General features: G+C 59.9%; 10 protein-coding genes across 10 annotated transcripts; 4 read left to right on the top strand and 6 right to left on the bottom strand.

Annotated features, from left to right (window-relative positions):
* Window positions 1–49: 49 nt before the first annotated feature.
* Window positions 50–2,340, bottom strand: OT_ostta03g02670 (Zinc finger, ZZ-type; the record flags this gene model as incomplete). The annotated part of the gene is made up of 2 exons (XM_022984771.1): window positions 50–2,068; window positions 2,239–2,340. The coding sequence occupies 2 exons, from the start codon at window positions 2,338–2,340 to the stop codon at window positions 50–52; spliced, it is 2,121 nt and encodes a 706-aa protein (XP_022838499.1).
* A 236-nt stretch (window positions 2,341–2,576) lies between these two features.
* Window positions 2,577–4,130, top strand: OT_ostta03g02660 (Major facilitator superfamily domain, general substrate transporter; the record flags this gene model as incomplete). The annotated part of the gene is made up of 1 exon (XM_003078127.1): window positions 2,577–4,130. One exon carries the CDS (start codon window positions 2,577–2,579, stop codon window positions 4,128–4,130), a length of 1,554 nt encoding a protein of 517 aa, XP_003078175.1.
* Window positions 4,131–4,299: 169 nt separating this feature from the next.
* Window positions 4,300–5,307, top strand: OT_ostta03g02650 (Ribosome biogenesis protein BRX1; the record flags this gene model as incomplete). The annotated part of the gene is made up of 1 exon (XM_003078126.1): window positions 4,300–5,307. The coding sequence occupies one exon, from the start codon at window positions 4,300–4,302 to the stop codon at window positions 5,305–5,307; it is 1,008 nt and encodes a 335-aa protein (XP_003078174.1).
* Window positions 5,308–5,431: 124 nt separating this feature from the next.
* On the top strand, window positions 5,432–7,294 carry OT_ostta03g02640 (Tetratricopeptide-like helical; the record flags this gene model as incomplete). The annotated part of the gene is made up of 1 exon (XM_003078125.2): window positions 5,432–7,294. One exon carries the CDS (start codon window positions 5,432–5,434, stop codon window positions 7,292–7,294), a length of 1,863 nt encoding a protein of 620 aa, XP_003078173.2.
* A 48-nt stretch (window positions 7,295–7,342) lies between these two features.
* On the bottom strand, window positions 7,343–8,398 carry OT_ostta03g02630 (Exodeoxyribonuclease III xth; the record flags this gene model as incomplete). The annotated part of the gene is made up of 1 exon (XM_022984770.1): window positions 7,343–8,398. One exon carries the CDS (start codon window positions 8,396–8,398, stop codon window positions 7,343–7,345), a length of 1,056 nt encoding a protein of 351 aa, XP_022838498.1.
* Window positions 8,399–8,491: 93 nt separating this feature from the next.
* Window positions 8,492–9,085, top strand: OT_ostta03g02620 (SPOUT methyltransferase, predicted; the record flags this gene model as incomplete). The annotated part of the gene is made up of 1 exon (XM_003078123.2): window positions 8,492–9,085. The coding sequence occupies one exon, from the start codon at window positions 8,492–8,494 to the stop codon at window positions 9,083–9,085; it is 594 nt and encodes a 197-aa protein (XP_003078171.2).
* Window positions 9,086–9,155: 70 nt separating this feature from the next.
* Window positions 9,156–10,403, bottom strand: OT_ostta03g02610 (tRNA (uracil(54)-C(5))-methyltransferase,TrmA,proteobacteria; the record flags this gene model as incomplete). Its single annotated transcript, XM_003078122.1, has 1 exon — window positions 9,156–10,403. The coding sequence occupies one exon, from the start codon at window positions 10,401–10,403 to the stop codon at window positions 9,156–9,158; it is 1,248 nt and encodes a 415-aa protein (XP_003078170.1).
* Window positions 10,404–10,576: 173 nt separating this feature from the next.
* OT_ostta03g02600 (Nucleoporin protein Ndc1-Nup) lies at window positions 10,577–12,486 on the bottom strand (the record flags this gene model as incomplete). The annotated part of the gene is made up of 2 exons (XM_003078121.2): window positions 10,577–12,265; window positions 12,391–12,486. The coding sequence occupies 2 exons, from the start codon at window positions 12,484–12,486 to the stop codon at window positions 10,577–10,579; spliced, it is 1,785 nt and encodes a 594-aa protein (XP_003078169.2).
* Window positions 12,487–12,576: 90 nt separating this feature from the next.
* On the bottom strand, window positions 12,577–14,460 carry OT_ostta03g02590 (RmlC-like jelly roll fold; the record flags this gene model as incomplete). Its single annotated transcript, XM_022984768.1, has 1 exon — window positions 12,577–14,460. One exon carries the CDS (start codon window positions 14,458–14,460, stop codon window positions 12,577–12,579), a length of 1,884 nt encoding a protein of 627 aa, XP_022838497.1.
* Window positions 14,461–14,623: 163 nt separating this feature from the next.
* OT_ostta03g02580 (Pentatricopeptide repeat) lies at window positions 14,624–16,745 on the bottom strand (the record flags this gene model as incomplete). The annotated part of the gene is made up of 1 exon (XM_003078120.3): window positions 14,624–16,745. A coding segment is annotated over one exon (2,122 nt), but the record flags the coding sequence as incomplete, so codon positions are not given.

The following is a 16,745-nucleotide window of genomic DNA, read 5'->3' as shown; positions in this document are numbered from 1 at the left end:
AAGAATCGTTCGTTTGATAAGCAATCACCTTCATTTCTAAAAAAGACTCTCATTCCTTGTCCTCCTTCTTGCCTTGTCTGTCGCTTGAAGTGCTTGCCTGCTGACCCATCGCCGAATTCGCTCGCTCATCTATCACGAGACGAGCTGCGCTCGCGGCCGGCGACATGCCGTTACCGGTGTTGGATGCTTTCGCAGCACGGTCATCGGTGTCATCTTGCTTGGATTCGCTGCGCGTGCGAGCACGCGTTGGCGTGTTATCCTGAGCCGACACATTTGGAACGTCAACAGTTCTGGGCGCGACACGATCCCGGTGAGCCTGATCGGGTGGATTCCGTTGCTCCGGTATCTGAGACTGTCTAGGCGGTGATCCGATGATTTGGGAGTACATGTCCTGAATCAAGCTTGATCGAGAGGCGTTGGCACCAGGTGGCGTCGCTCCAGCTTGTGTAGCGCCGGTAGCGCCCGCTTGAGTCATGAAGCTCGGACTCGGAATCGCTCGTAAAACCGATCCTAAGAGCCGGCTCAAAGCTCTTTGCGAAGATCGAGCGTCGCGAACCTCATTCCGGCGAGTCTCCGCGGCGTTTTGTGCGTCCGCCGCCGTCGGCTGAGTGGCAGGTTGCGTCGGCTGCACCGCCGGCTGCGACCCCGTTTGAGCCTGAGGTGGCGCATGTTGCGCGTGCTGAGAAGCTTGTCGCATTAACATCGCTCGAAGCTCAGCTGGAAGGCTGTCCATGTCATGCGCTCCGTCGGGACCCTGGAGGTGATGTAAGATGTGCATCACGTTGGGCAAGTTGCGTTGACCAACCTGTGGGACATTCGCATCCTGGTCGTGTCTGGGCATACCAGGCGGACGCGTGTGTGCAAATGCACCGCTACTGGCGATGTGCGACGTCTGAGGATAGGCGAACAAGCTCCGGGCGTTGTTGATGTCGTCCCCTGCGATAGCAGCACCTTCCGGCGTCATGGCGTTCGGAGGCGGAGGTACGACCGCAATGCATCGCGCAAGCTCACACCAAAGGGCACCTACCGAGTGCATGAGCGTTGCGAGCTGCAGACTCTGAGCCTGCGTCTCGACCGTGTTCTCTCGGCTATCGGGATGATATCTCCTCGCGATGTTATCGATGAGTGGTCCAGCCTCGTGAGCGAGTTGTCGCGCTGTTGACAGCATCGTACCCAAAGTGGCCACTCCCTCTTCACTCTCTTGTCTTGGTGTTGTTCTATTCTCATCCATATCATCGGCGTTCGCGTGAGCGATCACAGGCGGCAAACCGGCGGGAAGAGGAAGGTCCAAACGAGCAAAGGGTCCACACTGGGCACCCCTGCCGGCTCGAAAGCACTCTTCGCACAGGTCGAAATCGTCGTGCGCTACGCTCTTGAAACGAGTACCCCTCACAGGATTGATCTCACACGCGTCGCACTGCACGCCGAAGTGAATCGGTGGCGCGTGCGTTTCGGTCTGATTGACGTTCGCCGGCGTCTCCATTGGCATCGGCTCGCTGCCGCCAACCGAGATGGCTCGCGGCTCGCTGTGCTGCATGCTTCGAAGCAAACGCTCAACATTGTGTATATATCGTCGCAAAGTGTCCACCGGAGATAACTGCGCACTCGCTGCGCTCGCCCCACCTCTCTCGACGGGTTGACCGCCGCCGTTTTCCCCGCGCGCGCGTTGACTTGCCGCCACCGCTCTCGCCCCTGGTGGCGGTCCACCGATCGAGAACTCCACCGTGAGCGCCCCTGACCCACCGCTACCCGCCATCGCCCCCAACATCGCCGGATTCGACGTCAACAGTGACGTGATCATGCTCGATAGATCACCCATGACGCCCGCCTGTTCGCCCTGTCCGTCTTCGCTCGCCGCGCCCGCCTCCGCGCTCCGCTCTCCATCCTCTCGCCCCCCGCTCTCATCCGGCTCGCTGGTGACCAACAACAACGTGTCCCCGTCCTCCACTCGCGCGCTCTCCATCGATGAATCATCGCTCAAGACTCTCCCTCGAGCGAGCAACCGCTGTCGCGTCGCCGGGACCCCGCTCGCGCGCTCGACGATCTCCTTCACCGCCGGCGTCCGCGCCTGCGCGACGCGAACGAACGCGATCGTTCAAACCATCGTCAGTCATCGCCCACTCGAGCCCTCGCCCGCCCTCGCCGCGCGCGGTCGTCGTCGTCGTCGAAAACCATCCTCCGTCTCCCATCGCTCCGTGCCGAGATGCGACGACCGCGTCTCTCGCCTCGCGCGCGCACCGTCTTGGGCACGCGAACGAAGTGCTCGCCCCTCGGATGGACTCGAATGCGCACGCGCACGCTCTCGTCGTCCGCGTCGCCGAGGTCTTCGAGCGACCCCATGGCGCGGTCGCGCGTCGGCTCTTGACGCGAGACGAGAGCGACGCGCGAGACATATCCGCGCGCGCGCGCGCCGGGCGACGCGTCCGGGGCGCGCGCGCGACGCCGGGCGCGGGCGGAATTTTTTATTCGCTCGACGCGCGCGCGCGCGGGTCGAACGCGCGCGCGGCGCGGGCGCAGGGGTCGTTCGACGGGCGGCTCGCGAGCCGCGCGTCGCTCGCGCGTCGGAGCGAGGGACGATGACGGAGGTCCGGACGACGAGCGACGCGCTTCGGACGTGCGCGGCGTACGCGCTGGTGACGGTCGCGGTGGAGTCGTCGACGTCGCCGTTCGCGCTGCGGGCGCAGCGGGCGTTGGGGTGGAGCGTCGAGCCCGAACGCGCGAGCGCTTTTTACGCGTGGATGTTCGCGGTGACGGCGCTCAAGCCGCTGTGGGCGTCGATCGGGGACCGAGACGGACGAGGGGTGAGCAGACGGCTCGTGGTGTCCGTGGGGTGCGCGGTGAGCGCGCTCGGGACGATCGGGATGTCGAGGGCGACGAATTCGTTCGCGGCGTACGCGAGCGGGACGCTGGCGGCGGGCGGCGCGAGCGCGGCGTACGCGACGCTGGATGGATCCATCGTGCGGTTGGGACGAAAGGGCGTCGATGGAGAGGACACGGCGTTGACGGCGCGGACGCAGGCGTTGGCCATGGGGGCGAGGACGCTGGGAGCGGGATTAGGGGAGCTCGCGGGCGCGGGCGCGTTGGCGGCGGTGAGCGCAGATGGAGCGACCGCGGCGGCGGGCGGATGGTTCGCCATCGCTGCCGTCGCGGCGTGGACGTGCGTGAGAGAGGATGATGATGATGATGCCTATGATATTGTCGATGACGATGGTACGGAGATCGATGAGAGTGGGCGGAGGACGAAAGGAGCGAGTGCGAGTGGTCGAGCTCGTGGCGTAGGCGAGCAGCTCCGGGACGTGCTCAGGACGCTCTCGGACGCGACGTTCGCCAGGTGCGCGGCGTGCGTCTTCTTGTATCGCCTCGCACCGACCGCGCTGGACGTGTTCGCGTCGTACACGTACGCAGTTTTCGGTGAGGTGGTGCCGAATTGGGGCTTCGCACTGGCGCAGTTCTTCGCGTCGCTCGGCGCTCTGTGCGCGCCGGCGGCGTTCGGTTGGGCCTTCGGCGGCAGTTCGACGCAAGCGACGAGTTTTGGCGAAGAACGTGGAGGAATGTTAGAGCGCGCGCGCGCGTGGTTCGTCGCGGCGCCGCTCTGGATGATGTTCATCCTCGGTGCGCTCGTGGACGCGATGATGGGGTTGTCGAGGCTCGCGCTCGTGTGGCAGCGTCCATCGAGCGGCGCGGTCGCCTCCATATCCTTGGTGAACGCCCTCTCCACGTTCGGCCTGCGCGTCGGATACATGCCGATCGTCACTCTGGGTGCGCTCATTGCCCCGCGCAACCTCGAGGGCGTCGGGCTCGCCACGCTCGTCTTCGCGAGCGATGTTGGCTCTCTCGTCTCCGCCGGCGTCTCCGGCGCGCTCGTCCGCGCGATGTCCATCGGTGATCCGACGTCCACGGACCCCCAGGGCGCGGTCACACAAACCGGACGATCGTGGCGTCCGCTCACTGCCTTCCTCTTCCTCGTCTTCGCCTGCAAATGCATCATTCCCGCCGTCGCGTCGCCGCCGCTCCTGCGCGCGGCTGGCCCGCGTCCCGGACGCCGTCTCGCCCCCGCGCGCGAGTTCGCGCGCGTCCCGACGCACGAGACCTCCGACGCCGCGTCTACCGTCCATTGTACCCCCGTGTAAGTGTAAAAACAAAGCATCCACGCCGCCTCTCCATCGCTCACCGCCTCGCGCGTCTCCGCGCGCCCGTCTCGCCCGCGCCGCGCTCGGCGCCATTCCACACCCCCAAAAAGCCGCCGCCGCCGCCGCCCCCCATCGCGCGCCTCGCCCTTCCCGCGCTCGAGCGTCCGCGATGAAGCGGAATAAGAAGCGTCGCGAGCGCGAACGCGCGTCCGAGGACGCGGACCCGTCGACCGCTGGTCTCGCGCGCGCCGCCGTCGACGTCGCGAGTGACTCGGAGGATGAATTCGCGGCGAGCGAGTTTTCGGAAAAGCGCGCGCGGGCGACGGTGAAAGGGAGCGGATACGTCGTCGAGGGCGGCGCGGGCGCGCGCGTGGAGCACACCGGGATAAATAAGAGTGAAAAGACGCTGGTGCTGGCGTCTCGGGGGACGACGTCGAGGTACAGACACTTGATGCTGGACCTGACGACGCTGGTGCCGAACGCAAAGCGAGACGCGAAGATGGATACGAAGAATGAACGGAGCGCGGTGGTGGAAGCGGCGGATCTGCGAGGATGTACGTCGGCGATGTTTTTTGAGTGCAGAAAGAGACAGGATTGTTACATGTGGTTGGCGAAGACGCCGAGTGGACCGTCGATTAAGTTTCACGTGGAGAACGTGCACACGATGGCGGAGCTGAAGATGACTGGGAACCACTTAAAGTTTAGCAGACCGTCCCTGCACTTCGCGCCGGCGTTCGATGACGAGCCGCACCGGAGATTGATCAAGGAAGCGTTGATTCAGACGTTCGCGACGCCGTATAGACACTTCAAGAGCAAGCCATTTTACGACCATCAGTTGTGCTTTTATTGGGAGGACGGACGCGTGTGGTTCCGAAACTACCAAGTCGTGCACCCGGCGGGGAAGGAGGCGCGACAGACCGGCCTGACGCTCTCTGAGACCGGACCACGATTGTGCTTGCACCCGATAAAGATCTTCGCCGGCGCGTTCGCCGGCGCCGTGCTCTTCGAGGACGAATCCTTCGTCTCTCCCAACATCCGTCGCGCCGAGGAGAAGAAGAAGGATGTCGAGCGGTATCAGAAAAAGGTTCAAAAGAAACAGGCTCGCAAGGCGCACAAGTCCATGAACGCCCTGAAAGCTGGTGAGCTCGACGATTTATTTCGCGAGGGCGACGATTAGGATCGCGCGATCGTTCATCCGTCGCGCTAAAACTTTTGTAAAACTTGGTACAACCAACCGACTCGCCGCGCGGCGCCGCACTCATCGACGTCCTCCACCTGCGCCTCGACCGACGTCGCGCGCGATGTTCGTCCGCGCTCGAGCGCGGTCGGACCGACCGCGGTCGTTCGCGCGGTACGACACGCACGACGACGCTCGACGCGCGCTCGACGTCGCGTTCGCGCCCGGGCGCAATAATGGCGTCGCGAATGTGCTTCCGACGCGTCCGCAACCGTACGAACGATTGAGAGCGACGCGATGGCGCGTGCGAGCGGTGATGCGTCACGCGTGGGCGTCGCGGGACCTCGCGAGCGCGGCGTTGGCGACGGCGACGCTGTTGAGGATGACGCGCGGACGAAGACAGAGACGGGACGAGTACGCGAGCGCGCGTGCGGAGGAGATCGGAATGGAGCGAGAGGCGCTGTATGGGGCTCTGGAGGCGCTGGAGAGCGATGATGGGGAACGTGGGCGCGGGCGGTTCGGGGGGGTGAACATGGACGCGGTGAGAATAAGGGATAGGATCAGGACGAGGAGCGCGGTGGGGAGCGCGACGAGCGAGGTGGACGCGATGGAGCGAGCGACGCGGACAGCTCTGGAGGAGAATGATTTCGATTCGGCTATATCGATCTGCGAAAAACGGAGGAGAAAGACACCGACCAGCGCGATCGGGATCGAAACGGGCTCGAAAGCGTTCGTGGCGCCAGGGATGTCGATGAAGAAAATGTCAGCGCTTTTGAAACACATGCAATGGGTCCAACGCATGCGGACGCTCGGGTTCGCGAATCTGGCCGATGACGGCTATAGGGTCCTTCCACTCATCTGGAAACCGAATAAGCGGAATAAATACACGTCGACGGCGATCTCAGGTGACGCCGAGGCGCTCAAGTACGCCAAGGAGGCGAAACTAGCGTTGCTCGATGCGATACGCGTCGACGAGGCGGACGCCACGCTCGCGGTCGCCCTGGCGCAACTTGAGGCTTTCGAGGGAAATTTCCTGCAAACCAGAGACAGGTTAATGAAGTGTCTCATGAAAAATCCCGACGATGCGGATATCAACGCCGCATACGCGGAGCTTCTCATCAACGCTGCACATACTGGATACCCGAAGGAATCCAAGTTGAGTTCTGACACGTTTCGTGTTGAAGTTTTCAACGCGTGCAAGTCCGTATTGAGGCTTGACCCGACTGCGCCAGCAATGTTAACGATGATTTGGAAACTTCTCGATCGAGATCGAGGAGATTTTGAGGAAGAGGCGAGGTTTGTCTTGGAGTCTGTAGTCACAGCCATTGAAGTGGACCCGGCGAATCGACGCGTCTGGCTCATGTTGGTGACCATGTTGACCGGTCTGGAAACGATCGATTACGCAGGAGACGAAGACATTGTTAGTAAAGCCAATATATTTCGGCAGCCGCTCACGGCGAGCTCCGTTCAACGCGTTTTCGACGACGAGAGGAAGCAATGGTGGCCAGAGGTCTTCTTCCAGCACTCAAAGTTGCATCGCCCGGGCCGTCGAGGTGGCAACGACCCGACCGACGAAGACATCGCTTGGTATCGCATCTATAAAGTCGTCATGCGCATACTCTTTGAGGAACGTGCGAGCGCTCGATACACGCAGGTGCGCCACCAGCTAGTTCTGTACAAAATTCGATTCGGCAACGTGTACAAAATGAACGAGGAGCACGAAGCGATTCTCAAGAAGACGCTGGTCGAACGAGCTCGCCTGTACAATCCCAATCCTGTATTAAAGCGTTCATCTAAAAAGAGCATGGCTCTGGCGAAAAAGCGGCAGCAGGAGCAGCACCGTGTCGTCGCCGAGACTACGATTAGTGATTCCACTATGAAGAGAATGAGAAGAGCTTTCACGCGCAAGCGTGAGCCTTTGAGCGAGAAGCACGTGGATTCTTCCAATAAAAAGTTACGCAGAAGTGCACGAATTCGTTCACCGTAGGCGTGGTATCATCAGTAGCCAAGTTAGATTGTATTTCACGTAGCAATGTTAATCCTTGATCGCAAGCGTGATGCCAACCGGTGCGTGGTCGGACCCGGTGACTTGATCAAGTATGAAGGCGTCGACGACTTCAACACCACTGTCATCGCCATCAAAGAGCCTTTTCGACGCAACCGCGTAGTCTAATCTCAATCCTTTGTTGAATGGCCGATTTCCCGCGCGTACGCTCCAGTAAGAGAACCACCCCGCAGCGTCTCCATGAAAGAAGCGGAACGAGTCGTGAAGACCGTTCTCTTCGAGCATGACACCGAAAGCCCCTCGCTCTTGCGGCGTCGTGCCCGCACTCTTCTTGATATGAGACGCGGTCACGTTCCAAATGTCCGCATCCAAGTGCGCTACGTTCAAATCACCAATGTAAATCACGGGCTTCTTCGCGTCAAGCGCCTTGAGATGGGCCTTCATGTCGCGCTCCCACTCCTTGATTCTGTAATCCAATCGCTTCAAATCCTGGCCGCTGTTCGGCACGTACGCGGACACGACGTAAAACTTCTCATACTCAATAGTCAGCGTCCGCCCCTCGTCCACGTACGCTGTCCCTCCCTGAAGCCCCTCCGAGTGCGAAACAGCTTTGAATCCGTCGCTCACCGCCGGCTTTGACGCCCCGCCTAACATCGCCTCAATCGTCACTTGTCCCCCTTTCCGTCCCTCCCTCGACACGGCGACGATACCGGAGTACCCCTTTTTCGCCGTACTCACCGCGAACCTTGTCGTGTCGTACCCCGGACACAGTTCTTTCAACTTTGATCCGAATGCGTCGATGTGCGACATCTGCAGCTTGTGTTCCTGCAAAATAATCACATCCGGTCTCTCTTCCTCCACGAGCGCCCTCAACTTCGCCCCAGACTTCTCGACGAACGAGCGCAAACCCGCGACGTTCCACGAGATCGCCTTGAATGTTTCACGGCCGTCTCGCGTCGTTTTCGCCCCCGGCGCGACGTTTCTCGCGATTTCTGTTTGTTCAAAACGCTTCGCCGGTTCCTTAGTCTTCGACGCCTTCGTCTCGCTCGGTTTCGGTCTCTTCGCCTCGGGTTCATCGGCGTTCATTTCGCCGCTCGATTTTGCCTCGTTCGCGGAGGTCATCGAACGCGGTGCGACGCGTCGTCGACTGCGGGAAGGAGCGCAGAGTTTTCGCCGAGCATGCGCCACGCGCTGTTTGCATCGACATCGTCGTCGATTCGGAGGCTCACGGGACGGGCGAAGGGTCGCAATGCGCGAGTGATGGTAACGGTCACCGCGGCGGGCGGTGCACGCGCGATACGTGCGGTGCCGCTGCGCGTGGTGACTGTTTCCAAGGGTGGCGGCCGTGCGTTTGACGACGCGTGCAAGGAGTACGCCGATCGATGCAAGCGGTACAGTGGGTTCGAGGAGGTGCAGGCGAAGCAAAACCCGAAGAACGTGAAGGATAATGCACTGCAAAAGGAGCACGAGGGCGAGCGGGTGATGAAATTCGTGGGTGATCGGGATTACGTCGTCTTGCTGGATGAGCGCGGCGAAGAGGTGTCGAGCGAACAGTTGGCGGATATAGTGGCGAAGATCGGTGACGAGGGACACGAGCGCGGGGTTTTTATAATCGGTGGCCCCTTTGGACACGGCTCGCAGGTGGTGAAGCGCGCGAATAAGTCGATCAGGCTGTCGAAGATGGTACTGAACCATCAGGTGGCGCGCTTGGTTTTGACGGAGGCTCTGTACCGCGCGCACACAATTTTGCGAGGTGAACCGTATCATCACTGATCGTTTTTCAGTTCGTGTCTGTCGTGTAAAATTACTGTAGCAATCGTTCCTATTATTTCACAACTCAAATCTATCGTTTCTTGAGGAGAACCCCGGACTCGAGGTGCGGCGTGTACGGAAATTGATCGAAGACGGCGAACCTTTTGACGTCATGCGTCTTCGAGAGAACACGGCAGTCCCTCGCCAGCGTCTCCGGGTTGCACGAGATGTAAATAATCCTCTCGAATTGCGCACAGAATGTGCTCACCTCGTCTCCCATCCCAGCTCTGGGAGGATCGACGAGTATCGTGCTCAAATCGTACGATGCGAGATTGATATCTTTCAGGCGGGTGTACTCGCGTCCACCATTGAGCGCGTCGGAAAGTTCCTCCGCGGAGAGCCTCGCGATGACCAAGTTATCCACACCGTTCGCTGCCATGTTCACTTGTGCCGCAGCCACCGACGATTTAGATATTTCCGTCGCTAAGCACTTGCGAAACAACGGCGCGAGTGCAATCGTGAAATGCCCGTTGCCACAGTAGAGCTCCAATAAATCTCTTGTACTGACGTCCACGCTTCCCTCGCCGTCGGGCGAATCGTTCGTCGCCACCGACCTAGCCCATTCGAGCATCTGCGCAGCGATCCCAGCGTTCGGCTGCGTGAACGACCCCTCCAACTGTTTGTAGCTAAATTCTCTACCATCTACCACCACCTTTTCCGTCACGAAATCCTTTGCGAGCACCTTTTTTTGCTTCCTCGCCCGTCCAATGATGTCGATACCCAACCGAGCTCGCATCGCCTCCGCCTCGCGCTCCCAGTTATCATCCAACTGCCGATGATACAACAGGCTCACCACCGCATCTCCCGTCGTCGTCGTGAGAAAATTCGCCTGAAACAGTTTTCTACGCAGCGTCTCCGTCTTCGTCACCTCTCGTAACAGCGCCGGCATGAGCTCTCTGATTTTCTTCGATGCCATCGGGAAGTCCGCGATCTCCACCGGTTCCTTCGGTCTATCCGAGTCCGACATCGCGTAATAACTCCTATCACCGTCGTGCCACACCTTGAACTCGGCGCGCATGCGAAACTCTGTCCTAGCGCTCTCGTGCGTCTCCGTCTGCGTTGGCAGCGCGCAGACGTCGTCGAAGTGCGATCGCGCGATCGCGATCTTCTCCGCGAGCTCCTCGGAGTAGGATTCGGGGCGACATTCAACGTCTAATCGCGCGCGCGGTGCGGTGAGGCGAACGCCGCGGCAGCCGCGAGAGGCGGCGGCGCGAGCGGACCTGAAAAAGCGCGTCGAAGCAAAGCGACGCGCCGTGAGGTTCGCCGAGGCGCTGAACATGGTGTTCGAGCGCGTGGAACGTTAAAAGTCAGATGTTTCACCACTTGTGCGCGTTTTGGGTCGAGACGCGCGCGCGTGAGGCGCGACGACGTCTGACGCGACTGCCTTGAGGAGAGGCGTAGAGGAGCGCGTCCGACGATGTCTCACGTCTCGCGTAACATTTATTTCTCTCTCTATGCCAAGTCGCGGGCTATGGTTTCTAAGGCCTCGAACAATTCATTCGGGGTACCGAATTCGGGCGGTCCAAAGCGCTCAGATTCACGGAGCATGGCCTTAATCTCAACGACACCGTATTCCTCGATGAGCGCTCCGAGGGCAAGCTCCACGGTGTCGCAGAGTCTTCTCGCCGTCGCCACCGCCGGCGTGAAAGCCGGCGTCACGGCACCGTTTGCGGTATTTCTATTCGTCGCGGTGATACCTAAGAAGTACAGGACGCTGTTGACGAGTCTATCGCGCTGCGCAACGAGGGAATTTGCCTTTGAAGACAAGGCCAAATCGCTCGACGTAAATCCACTCGACGTGCGAACAGGCGGTGAACCTTGTTCGATGATCGTCCTACACGCCAACAACGCGATGAGCTGCGCTCGAACGATCGCACTCAACGTCGGATTGATCACGCGCGCGTTACCTCGAACGTCTTCCTTTCTTGCGGCAACGGCAAGTGAGGATGACGCGCGGGCTCCCCAAACTGCTAACTGACCAAACGACTTCACTACGGCGTGCAACTCGCGCGTCGCGACGTCCGCGGACAGAGCTTCGCTCTGTCTCAAAGCATTCCAAGCTTGCTGTGTTTGAGCGCTCTCGTGCTTAAATTTCGGCTTCGGCATGTTCATCTGGACGTACTTCTCACTGATCCGTTGCGCGGCGTCCGCATCTGTGTCTCGCAATGCGGCCAACATGGTACGATCCATCGCCTTGTTCACCGCTCTGGAAATCATCATGAGCGGCGCGAGTGCGTTTGATATCGCCACCGACCAAGCGGCATCCGGGGTATCGCCGTAAATGAGCTGACGCCTTCCACGACCACCGCTCTCCGCGACATAACATAAGTCCAAATACGCCAGGTGCTGCACGAATGGAATCTCGAAATAGTTCAAAGCCGCCATAAGAGGCTCACTCGCAACCTTTGGACCCTGCGCCAGGCTCTGCGGTCTGAACTCGTAGCGCTCGGTGTGCACGAACTCCGCACAAAGGATCGCAAGCACCCAAGAGGTGCTCGCCAGTGCACCTGCACCCCAGCATGACGCCGAGCCAAATAGCAAACCGCGTGATGACTTCGCGCTGAGTTGCGCGACGTAACGACTCGTAATGACGACAACGACGTGCGCCGCGCACGCGTGCAAGGAGCGAATTAACCCAACTCGCGCGCTCGGCAAGAAGCTGCGTTTCAAACGCAGCGCTCGTGGTCGTTGGATCGTAGGAAACGCCACTATGAAACCATCCTTCGTCCACAGATATATCGCCGTCAACACGCCCAGAACGCACCCAAACTGTGCCGCGAACGCGGGATCGCGCTCGTTCACGGTGAACGTACCGGCCAATGACCTTGCCGCGGTCGACCTCGCCGTCAACGAGCACGCCATACTCCCTGAGCACGCAAACGCGCCTACCAGCGCCCCTATCGTCGCCCCATCTCGCATCATCGCCGTTGCGAACCGTTCACCGATCCGTTCGCCCTTCACCACGCCGCATCCGTCTCGCTCACCGTTTGGGATGAAGTCTGAGCTACTCGCACGCGCGCACAGCGCCGTCGCCGCGCTCGCCGGGAGCTGCAACAGCGCGTACGCGAGCGCCGTGAAGACGCGCGAGCGCCCATCGGAGCTACCGCCGAAGAAATCGAGCGTTGTGAAGTACGCGAGCGCCTGTATGAGCGATAACGCCGACGAGCGAGACGCGTCAGTCAAGGGAATTGGATTCGCGCAAGCAGTGTCAAAGTCGAATTCGTTCGGTCTCGCCCGCTCGCGCGTCGTCTCGAAGGCGTACGCACCGCTGAGAAGGTGGCCAGGGCGGACCACGCAACGACACCGACGCATCGCCAGAGCCTGAGCTCGGCGACGTCGCGCGTGAACCAACGGGTGTCCATCGCGTCGTCGTATGAGGGGACTGAGACACATGGCGGATTGATAACACTGCGCCGTGTTAAAAAATGCTAAATCCTGCTAGAAAATTGCAATTACGCGATGGACATGGTCGTGAAAGAGTCCATGTGATCAAATCTGCGAAGGTTGCGAATGATTGCGTCCTCGAGAGTCGGGATGGATGAGCGCAAGGACTTAAGGACATCTTTATCGATGGCGAGAACGTCCAAGGGTTCGTCCGCGACAACGGTGGCCAAACGCGGCTGGCCGGTGAGCAGAGCGAGCTCACCAAAATAATGACCGGGGCCGAAGTGTCGAAGGATGCGATCTTCGGAAAGCTTGCTCCCAGCAGCGATGCGATCGACATCGCTGTCTGACTTGGTAGAAACCGCCGAACCTTTGAGGACAATGTAAAACTTGTCCGCTTGCTCGCCACGGCGGATGACTTTCTGCCCAGGTTTGTAACTATAGCGCTTTGATTGTTTCACCACCATGGCGCGCTCGTAAGAACCGAGATCCTTGAACACAGGAATATTTGCCAAGGTACGTTCGTATCGCAAGCGTCGCCACGCCATTCCGATCTCCTTTGCAGGATCCGTCAAACCGTCGTCAAAGAGCGCGATGGACGCATCGTCCTCCGCGAGACAAGATTCAAACGCTTCTCGTGGCACGGCCATCAAACTAACGTCGTTAACGGCGGTCACGTTCTCTTGGCTTGGACCCGAGGTGACCATGAAAGTTTCGCCAAAGTAGCCTCCGCGATGAATAACATCGTGTCCTTCGTAATCAGACTTGTTGCCGTTCTTCGCGTCCGCAACCTTGACTGAACCATGTGTCATGATGTACATCTCCCCAGGCGAATTGTCGCCGGCACTGACGATGGTTTCACCAGCCTTGAAATGTTTTGTTTCCACCATGCACGCCAATCGAGCCTTCTTCTCCTCAGACAAGGCGTCGAACATGTGAACCTTCTCGAGCACAGACTTGTTGCGCTTGAGTAACATGTTCCTTTCGCTACCCGTTATGAGCTCCAAAAGTGCAAACATGGCGGCGTAGTGCGGAGCCGTTCGAAGAAAGTGTGCTCCTGAACCTTTGTAAAGCGCGAGCGGACCTTCGCGGATAACTATGTACCTAAATGCTCTCATCACGTTCTTGTGTATGTGCGGCTTGAGATAGACGTACGCTCGCGACGTATCGATCGGTTGCATCACCGCCACCGATGCCGCGGCGCTGAGCACGCCGCTAACCGCCCCGAGCACGGGCGAACCCGGGCTCAGAATCATGTTTCGCACCAGCGCCTCGCTCGCAATAGACTGCACCGTTAAATTCACGCTCGAGCCGAGCATGTCCCGCATCACGCTCGCCCACACGCCCTTATACAGCGTCTTCCACCCCTCTTTCGCGCAAATCTTCTTAAACGCTGCAAACCCGTTCTCGTACTCGCACATAGCCGCCGGCACCTGCATGCGCGTCTTTATCAAATCAAATGGATTGCTCGACACCGCCCCGACCGCCCCGCTCATGCACCCCGCCGCGAACCGCTTCCACGCCGGCGCCGGCGCGTCATCGTTCTCGTGTATCGCCATCAAAATCGGCGCGAACAGCCCGATACGAAACACATTCTTCGAGCTCTCCCTCGCCATCGCCACCGGTAAACCTCTGTACGGCCCTCTGAGCGCGCCCTCCTTTTGCACCATATTCTTCACGACCTCGCGCATGCTCTTCCCCCACGTCTTCGCCGATCCCGGGAGTTGCATCAACGTCTTCGCTCGGTCCATCGGGTTCGTCACCAAGACGCTCACGCACGACGCTACGGCGGAGTTCGGGAGGGAGACCCATCCGGGGAGCTGGAGCTTGCGCTCGCTCGGTTTGCCGTTGGCGTGTCCTCGTCTATCGCGTCTACTGACGGTTAGGGTGGATTGCGCGGTCGAGACGCGAGGTGGCGTCGACGCGACCGCCGAGCCTCGGTTTCGCGGCATCGCGCGCGAGTCCGAGGGCGCCGCCGGCGCGGTGAAGTGAAGAGGGTAGGCGGCGGTTACGCGGTCACCGCGCGAGCCGCCGGGGCGGAGCGAGGAGCGCGGAGAATGTGAACGATCGTGAACGTGGAGGTGGATGGCGAGCGCGGTGTTCATACGTGGATATTTACACGATATCGTCGTCGTCGAAGTCGTCGTCATGGTCGTGGTCGACGAAATCGAAATCGTCGCCGTCGGAGCGCGCGCTCGGGCGATGGAAATCGGCGTCGTCGCGTCCGGACGGACACTTTGCCAGAAGTTCCTCGGCCATCTCGCGGTCGGGGACGGATGGACCGGCTGCTGCTGCGGCGAGATATTTTCGCGTGTACCAGTCGGGCTCCAAATTACGGACGGACATCTCGGACATGATGCGCGGAGCGTATTCGGCGAATCCGCCGCTGGCAACCGCGCAGTGGAAGAGCGTGTTGTACGTCGAGACGACGGGAACACCGCCGCCCTCGACGAACATCTGCACTCGTTGAAACGCTTGGTTGATCTGACCGAGGTGCACATACGCGATGAGGACCGAATTGAGCAGCCACGTGTCCCATTTTCCATTTTGCTGCGCAAAGTTCTCGGCAATTGCTATCGCCTTTGTTGGTTCCGTCTTGGCAAGCGCCAATACCGCGACGCTGATCGTGATGTGATCGAGGATCACGTCCTCCGGCACATCACTGAGCATCTCTAATACGATGTCCGACTGACCTAAAGCCCCTCTGGCCTTGAGTAACGCTGTATACGACCGCGAGTTGTGTTCAACATCACTCGCGAGCATATCCAGCTCAACCGTGTCCAGGGCCACTCGCGTTTGCTCGAGCATGGGATCCGCCGCATCGCTTGCGTCCGTGAATACCTCATTGCCGCTCTCAGAGAGTTCAAAATCTTTCGCCTGCTTTTCGCACGCGGCGAACAGAGGTATGAATGTGTCTGGACCAGCAATGACGCCCGACTGCGCCATGCTCGAGCGCGCGTTGAGTGCGGCTTCCAAATCCCCCGCTCGAGCGCACGCGCTCAACAATATATTGTACATCGTTGTATCGAGTTTGACATCGCGTTCTTGCATGAGTTTCAGCACCTGAGCGACCCCTTGCATATCGCCATGTGCCGCGTGCGCCTGCATGACGGTTGAAAACGTGTGTGTGCTCGGCTCAATGTCTCGATCTTCCATGGCATCCACGACCTCTTGAAACCTTTGCATGGTTTCGTCCAAATCTACTTCACCGCGGCTCTTGAGCTGCGAGCGGACGTATTCCGCGCGCAAGAGCGCGTTAAACGTCCGCACGTCTGCCACAACACCTAGATCTTCCTCCAACCGAATAAACCAATCATTTACAGTGTCTACATCGCCAATCTCGGCGAAAGCACTCATCAACGCGTTCGTGGCGATACGCGACTCTTTACTACCAACCTTTTTGATGTCTTCATCGCTCTCTATTTGATCTTTATACTCCACTTTGCCTCTCTCCCCTGTCCATCGAGCGTACGGCGTTCCCATGTGATTATTACGCCTCAGTTCCTCAAATTCCTCGTCTGACCTTTTGCGACCGATGCGCTCGTACATCTCCTCGAGAGATATCACGGCGAGCGCTCTCGCCTCGGCGGCGTGCGATGCTTTCTGACGACCATGAATGGCGTGCGCGACAACGCGCTCTTGATGCGCTTTCAATGCGCGCGCCTTCATCTTTGATCGGTTCCAAACGGCTTCCACCGACGCGCTCGTCCCCGCCACGCGCTCGAGCTTCAACATGCAATGCAACGCGTCGGCCAGAGGCGGAACTCCGAACTCGAACATCATGGTCTCGATCTCCTGCATCATCTCCCGGTCGCCCGCCAGCGCCGCGCCGTTCATCACCGTCGTGAACAACATCGGGTTCACCTGTCTCTTCGTCGCCCGTCGCTGATCACCGTCGATCATCCCCCCGATGACGTGGTTTAAATCATACTTTTCATCCGTCCCCTCATCGACGCCGTCCGAGACGCCGTACAAGTGCATCTTCAACCAATCGAGCGCCTCTCGTCTCCGTCCCGCCCGCACGAACGCCGACATCACCGCCGCGTGCGTCCGCACATCCGGCGTCGCGTTCGCCGCCAACATCTGTTCCACCACGCGCAGCGCCACCTCCGGCTGCGCCGCCTTGGCCGCCGCGAGCAATTGCACGTACCACGCGCTCGCCCCCACGTGCGCCACCCCCGACGTCGACAGCGCGTCGAACGCCCCTCGCACGCCCTCGAAATCGTTCACCGCCAGC

This window comes from Ostreococcus tauri (genome assembly GCF_000214015.3).
Source record: "Ostreococcus tauri WGS project CAID00000000 data, contig chromosome 03, whole genome shotgun sequence".
In the NCBI taxonomy this organism is placed as follows: domain Eukaryota; kingdom Viridiplantae; phylum Chlorophyta; class Mamiellophyceae; order Mamiellales; family Bathycoccaceae; genus Ostreococcus; species Ostreococcus tauri.
The sequence above is the reverse complement of the archived record's forward strand: the minus strand, read 5'-3'. Positions and strand labels throughout refer to the sequence as shown.